At 37.2% G+C, this 7,460-nt stretch overlaps 2 protein-coding genes across 5 annotated transcripts in view; both read left to right on the plus strand.

Moving 5' to 3' along the window:
• Positions 1-968: 968 nt before the first annotated feature.
• On the plus strand, positions 969-3,620 carry LOC128891014 (hepatoma-derived growth factor-related protein 2-like). The gene is made up of 3 exons (XM_054150143.1): positions 969-1,724; positions 2,077-2,250; positions 2,310-3,620. Exons 1-3 carry the CDS (start codon positions 1,319-1,321, stop codon positions 2,915-2,917), a joined length of 1,188 nt encoding a protein of 395 aa, XP_054006118.1. The 5' UTR covers positions 969-1,318; the 3' UTR covers positions 2,918-3,620.
• Positions 3,621-4,366: 746 nt separating this feature from the next.
• The window catches only part of LOC128890988 (eukaryotic translation initiation factor 4E transporter-like), a 14,029-nt gene continuing 10,935 nt past the window's right edge, over positions 4,367-7,460 (plus strand). Inside the window, exon 1 of one of the 4 annotated variants that reach the window (XM_054150108.1) lies at positions 4,367-4,956. In XM_054150108.1, coding sequence (XP_054006083.1) covers positions 4,902-4,956 — 55 coding nt within the window. In that variant the 5' untranslated portion in view covers positions 4,367-4,901. Of the gene's footprint in view, positions 4,957-6,606; positions 7,287-7,460 lie in introns of those variants that run through there. The other 3 variants (XM_054150117.1, XM_054150099.1, XM_054150090.1) reach the window with 3 other exon arrangements.

The following is a 7,460-nucleotide window of genomic DNA, read 5'->3' on the forward strand; positions in this document are numbered from 1 at the left end:
ATTTCTCTAAATATTTCGTAAAATTGTACTAGAGTAATTTTTCATTTTCATCGTTATTTTATTTCGTTTTATTCGAAACGTGACATTTAGAAAATTTAATTATTGTACATTTAACGAATTAGTCAACATTTCTATATATGTATATATACAGGGTGTCCCACAAATTTTGTAACACCTTGAAAGAGGTGGTTCGGGAGGTGATTTGAAACAACTTTTTCCTTGGCGAAAATGTTGTTTCAAATCACCTCCACCGTGTATATACAGGGTGTCCAAAAAATGTTGTAACACCTTGAAATGGGTGGTTCGGGAGGTGATTTGAAACAATTTTTTCCTTAGCAAAAATGTTGTCCGAGGCTTCGTTGAGGAGATATTAAGCGAAAACCCCGACCAATCAGAGCGCGAGTATGCCGGTGAAGCGCTAGCGGTAGCGTATGAGCGCGGTCGCCTAGCGCATAGCCACGCCTACTACGGTCGCTCCAACGGTATACTTGCGCTCTGATTGGTCGAGGTTTTCGCTTAATATCTCCTCAACGAAGCCTCGGACAACATTTTCGCTAAGGAAAAAATTGTTCCAAATCACCTCCCGAACCATCCATTTCAAGGTGTTACAACATTTTTTGGACACCCTGTATATATGTACATACATACATTTGGTATTTCTTTCTACTAAATCGACTCGTTGAATACTTGCATCAATATAAGACTAATTACAGAACAAATTTTCTAAATGTTTCGAATAAAATAAAATAAATTAACGATCGTAATTAGAAATCACCCAATTTCTGAAAGCATTCGGACAAAAACGAGTATACGAATACATATCACAAAGGGTGTAAAATTACGCATCCTTAGGCTCAATTCTAAAGTGCTACAAAGAATATATATACGTATATATATATATATATGTGTGTGTAAAAAAGAAAAAGAATTTTCCTTGAGTTAAATACAGTTTTATAGAGCATATAACCTATATATTTCAATGGGACATTTTTAATTATTATGAAATTCAATATATTCGTTTCATCGTGCAAACCGAAAATCGATTCTCGATTGCTAAATGCTTTTCGAACCGTAGCCGACGATCTGCTACTATGTTAGTCATGTAAGTTGCGAACGTTTGTAATCGTTCGAATCGTTGATCCGTTGGTAATCGTAGCACATTGGACACCGGTTAGCTATCGAGATACGTGCCAACGTGCGGCGTAGCGACTGGAGTTTGTTGTCGAAAGCTCACGGATATACGGGAACCGAAGTTAAATATAATAGATCGAGGTAATTAAAGACCGCGTGAAAGTGATTCCTCGATTCGCAGAGCACGATGCCACCCCGCAAGACAGCGAGACAAGCGGAGGAAGAGGCCGCGGAGAAGATCTCCGATCCCGGCGACGTGTTGCCTCCGAAAAGAAAAAAAAACGTGGCGAAAGCCGCGGTTAAAAGCGACGACGAGAGGCAAATCAGATTGCCGAGAGCCGCGAAATCAGGGAAAGCTCAGGCCGAGGTCCAGGATGCGGGAAAGAATCCGAAAGCGGCGGACAAAACGATACCGAAAAAGAGTGCACCGGTGACGAAGGCGAACTCAAAAACGAAATCCGTGGCCGCGAAGAAAAATAAAGAGGCCGAGGTCGACGTGAACGAGGAAACTGGCAAAGAAAAGGTAGAAGCTGCGAAAACGACACGCACGAAAGCTGCGACGAAAAAGGCGGGAATGGAGGCCGACGAGGATCGTACGTTTTCGAACCATTTTCTTTAATTTCTTTTTTTAATTACGCTGTCGATGTAATACATTTCCGTCGATAGTAAACAATTTTTCAATGATAAATATTGCCCTGTATTTTATTATAATATTTGGGAATGTTTGATATCGTTTGCGAGTGCCCAATATATTTCAATGTAATTCAATATAGCTCACAAAAGTATATATATCTGTCCATATTACTGAAATATACTATCAAGTAAATTGTAATTTCGACAACGAATGTCAATGATATGATTTTATTGTATCAAACTTTTTTAACTAGAATTACAAGTATATTTTAGCCGTGTATCTTTAAAAAAAAATACTTTCATTACCCTTAGCCAAAGCAAAGCCTAAAGGAAAGTCTAAAAAAGCCAGCAACAAAACCACAGACGGTTTGGACCCACCAGCCACAAAGAAGAGGAAGCAAGCGAATACAGAACCGACGGTAAAGGAAAGCACATCTAGGGGAAAATCGACGAGAAAGAAAAATGAAACCGAAGCTAACGCAAAAGGTAAGGTTAATAAAAATAAAACTGTAGACAATGTACAATAAATAATGATGATAAAATAGACGAACCTGCTGCTGCATCCGTGAAACTCGCTGGAAGGAAGACGAGAGGTCGTAAAAACGACACCAGTCCCGAAGAGGAAGAAGTACAGAATGGGGATAACGAAAACAATGAAAATAACGTATCTGAAAGTACAGAATCCACTCAGACGTCGAGAAAGGGAAAAGTTGCGAAGAAGAAGGAGGAGACAGCGCCACAAAAGAAAGTAGCTAAGCCTCGTGGCAAAGCTGCTAATCGTAATAACGATAATGTTGCTACTGAAAACGATACGAGTACAGCAAAGGAAGGTAAAGATGTACAGAAGAAAGCAGCTAAGGATAACGGAAGTACGCCAAAGAAAGGACGAGGAAAGAAACTCGCGGTAACAGATGTGAACGGAGAGAATTTAGAAAACACTTTTATTAAAAAGGGACAGTCAGATTCAATCGATATATTAGCTAGTAATAACAATTTGTCGAAGTCGTCCAATGAAGAGGACAACAAAGAAGATTCTGACGCGGAAGACGTAAACCATGCGAAAATGCAAAAGTCCAATGACTCGTTTCAAATTAAGACAGAGGAAAATGAAACCAACGAGATAAGTACATCGATACACGAAGAAGAGAATTAACATTAAAGGTTCTATTTTTACTTTACATGTTTCTTAAAATAATATATCATTAATATTTTAATATATTTCGTAAAAAAAGAAAACATTATCGAGTACTTCCACATGAAGGAGTACGAAAAAAATGTATGTTGTAAGAGTTCAGTAATATACTTCGATTACGTATCGTTTCAAAAATAGTTATTTGTGTTTTACATAATGTAGTATTTGGAGTCCACTTGTTATAATGAGAATCTTATACTTAAAAGTACTGCTGCGCGTTAAGCAGTTATCTCTTAATACCAGATAAGAGATCGTTGCTAGCATAGAGCGAATAACAGAGCATTCCATTGGTCTTTCTCAATTTAAATTGTTTTTAACGTTCGAATGCCAGTGTTTCTCAATGCTACACTGAAAATAAAGAGGATGTTTATCGAATAAGATTCGTTTCATTTAAAAATATAAGTGAAAAAGGTTACAAAGTATTTAAATAAGAAAAGAATGTGATATAATAAAGCATACTTTTTAATATTGTAGCACACTAAATTGATATAACACACTGTTATAGAATTAACATCCCGAACATTGTTTCCGACATTTCGTTACATTTACATGGTTGTTAGACGAGTACTTTTAAGTGATATACGTAAGATGTTTGAGAGTGAACAAACGAGTGATTGAATTTTATAATTATTTCGAATTTAAATAAATATTTATATTCACAGGATCCTCGGTAATATTTTACTTTGCTGTTGTGCTTCACATAGAGATATATATTCGCGCTATGTAATTTCTTTACAGCAATTCGTATGAAGCAAGTTCAATATTTTGCTATATTTGTATATAACAAAATTATATAAAATTGAAACTAAGCGACAAAAATGCAGCAATGTAGCTTTCTCTCTCACTCTGTAACGTCACGTTCGGCCCAACGCGTTGGGCTTCGCCAGCAGTCGGTACTAGAGACAGAGATAGAGCGATATAGGCTTCTCTTTCGCTCTGTGACGTCACGTCGGCCCAACGCGTTGGGCTTCGCCAACAGCCGGTACCAGAGATAGAGCGATATAGACTTCTCTCTCGTTCTGTGACGTCACGTTCGGCCCAACGCGTTGGGCTTCGCCAGCAGTCGGTACCAGAGACAGAGATAGAGCGATATAGACTTCTCTTTCGCGTTGTGACGTCACGCTCGGCATAAAGCGTCAAGCTATCACTGGCAACGCAAGTTATAGAAGTCCAAGCTACACACGTAAATCGATCGTTGACATTCGTAATTTAGTAAACCAAGCCTATCGAAATTTTTCTTGGCCATCTGGTGACCACTCCGTGTATCGCGACAGAGGCCGCTACGAGGCATCCGTAGCGTGGACCATCTACATAATCGCACGAAACTAGAACGCTCCAACGTTGTGGATCAAGGAAGCAGTGAGAAACAACGGCGGAAGTGGGGATCGTGCGCCATTTTCTATTTTTGCATAGCAGTGAACTAGTGTTGTGTGTGTACATTTTGTGTGATAAATCGATGGATTACTAATAATCGGAGGAGGACGTCTCGAATTAATGAAACGATTATCGGGAACACGTACTTCGAATCTCGCGCGATCATTTTATTTTGCGTTTCCCTTTTCTATAACCGTGCGTAAAGCCATAGTTCCGTAGCACGTAAACACTTTTTCTTCGTTTCACTTTTTCGACGAGCGAGAGGCGGCCGGAGCTGTCGATATCGTAACGAACACGGGCGATCGACGAACGGCTCGTTTCTACCGATCGAAAATTCACATTCTCCTCGCTTAAAGATAAACCCGCGATATAGAACGGAAAACCAATCTGTGATACTAAACAGTACTAAGATATATAGCTAGGTATAAACTCTACAATTAGATATACGTATGTATGGCGTATGAGACGTAGATAGATCACATAAAGGATCTAGAAAAACATAAAAAAAGTTCGTATAGTGTGTGCTGTGAATTTACCTTGCTCGAGGACGAAACGTGTAAAGAGCAGAAGAATGTCTCAGGAATCTGTGACAAATGACAAGCAACTGCCAACACCAAAAGATGAAGGTACAACATTTGTCACTTTCTATTACACTTATAATTATCCACAAAACCTCTTTTAATGATTATACAAAGTTTCGTTCGAACTTGAGTTTTGTATGTTAAAGTAACCTTTGTTATTTGTTCCCTTTTAAAATGTTGATTTAAAGAATCTCAATCGAATGGAGTGAATTCTATGGCTTTGTGCTGGTTAAAGTTATATGCTCAAAGTTATATGCTGATCTGTTACTTTCTGTCGTTTTGAGATTGTGACAATTTGTAGAAGACTGTGGTGCTTTAACCTCTACAAGAGCGCTAGAGAAATTATTGGTGTAATGTAGATTTCACATAGCATTTTAAATCGCATCAAGTATTGTCTAGTAGCAATACTATTGCAAAAATATAGTTTGAGAGGAAAAAGATGAGGGTATTGAGAACACTAGTTGAAAGTATTTCTTGTAATTTCTGGCAGAAACTTCTTCAACAACTGGTGTAGATGTTTTGCCAATAGATATTAACCCTTTGCACTCGAGAGGTGACTCTCAGTTTAATTTCTTTGGAACTCAAAGTGTCGATAAAATGATTGTCGTTGAGACAAAGATGACCTGATTTTCAAATCTCAAATTAGAGAGAGATTGACACATTCGAAATCAATCTAAGCTTAGCATTCATGGCAATAGAATACTAAGAAAGCATCTCAAGTCCAAAGGGTTAAAATAAAGATGAAAAACAATGAAGTAAATGATTTCTCTTAATATATTATCAATGTATCGAATTTATGTGATAAAAAGATCAATTTCTTGAAATTTACGTTTAGATAAGTATCATTGCTCGTTTCTATTAGAGATAATTATGAGGTATGATTAGAGAGGTATGGTTAGAGAGCTTGATTTTAAAATCTGTGCTCAAACTATCCATAAAATCAACATTTTCATGTTTGGACTGAAATAGTTTCTGTGCAAATTATTAGGATACACAACGAATCCTGTGTATCTTATACACTAACAAGGTTAATGTTTAAAGATTGTATAATTTGCCACACCAACTGCAATATATAGTAAACTGAATTATGTAGAAATTTGTAGAAATTTATAGAAATATTCGTAGCAAAGTCTGTAAAGTTGTAAAACAATGCAGATATCGGGGGAAGTATTTCAAATAATTTAATAAGAAACTAAGAAACTCTCAAATGGGCACCTGCATGATATAAACATTATGTAATAACTTGGGAAATTTAATTTTAAACATAATAAATTGTACGTATCTACTTGAAGCGATTAATAAATACGCATCTCTTATGTATTTAAATGTACTCGAGTCTGTTGTACATTTGTACAGGCAAAATATATAATAATATTTATTTTAAGGCATGTATATATAATGCATAAATATTTGAGTAAATATTTTTAATTTTACAATTATTATGTCGTGGGAAATGTACCATATGAAGGAAGAGTATTTTGTAAGATCGGATCAGGGTTCGTTTATTTAATTAAATTATTCGTTTATCCGATTCATCGTTATCGATACGTTCGAACCCTTTGAAGATCTGTTGACGATATCAGTTACAAATCACGGTTCAAACGTCTCGTAGAGCCAATGAGACGCGAACCTTACAATAACGTTCCCAGGGGACGTACTTGATTGTGTTCACACGCAATTGCTCAAAAACCATCGGCATTTAGTCAGTTTGTATCGAGCTAGACGCGGTGTTGTATCCGGTTTAAAATTAAGAAATATCGTTTCTTAGGCGCACGAGTTACACGGAAGACGTAAACAGACGGTTTATACCGCGTTTCAAACGATTTCACCGTAATATATACGTGTTGTATCGGATTTTAGATCCATTTATTCGATTATTCGTCGACTCGCAATTTTATAGATAAGTAATAAAGTAGATAAGTTATTCGTAATTCGAGGAATTATTCAACGATCCTCGCGAATAATCGCGCCCAAAGAAGGAAATCGTGGAATTGCTAATTTCTGGACAGAGTTTATATATATATATATTTATAATTTTTCTGGTTTTCGTTACGTGCTCGATTTAATTATTCGAAACGGTAATTCTCCGTCCGTTTCGTCCTTAGCGCGATAAATATTTGCTCCGTTTGGGACGGTTGAACCGCGTGCGGTTGAACGTCTACGAAATCGCGAAATCAGGAAAATTTGGAGATTAAAAATGAAGCTGGAGACGCGTGTAAACCCCAGCTCGAATTGGTATCGTCGACCACGTAAACGTCCTCTGGTAGGACCGACGGGGTCCCCTGTTCTAGACGCTACTTTGATCATGCAAACCAGAACTTGCAAATGGTTTCGCAAAAGCAAATCTGTTAACGTTATAAAGCGGGTGACCTTTCGTAAGTAATGCGTGTTGTTTTTCTTTTTTTCTTTTTCTTTGGTCGCCAACTTACAATTCCGTAGCCAATGTTTGGAAGCTGAAGCTCCATGAATATAACTTTTAATAATGATCCTCGATTCGAACATTGTTGGTCCGGTGTTTACAATTTTTACAGATTTTTCTGTGATACAGT

The sequence above is a fragment of the Hylaeus anthracinus genome, unplaced genomic scaffold (assembly GCF_026225885.1).
Source record: "Hylaeus anthracinus isolate JK02 unplaced genomic scaffold, UHH_iyHylAnth1.0_haploid 0, whole genome shotgun sequence".
Lineage (NCBI taxonomy): Eukaryota > Metazoa > Arthropoda > Insecta > Hymenoptera > Colletidae > Hylaeus > Hylaeus anthracinus.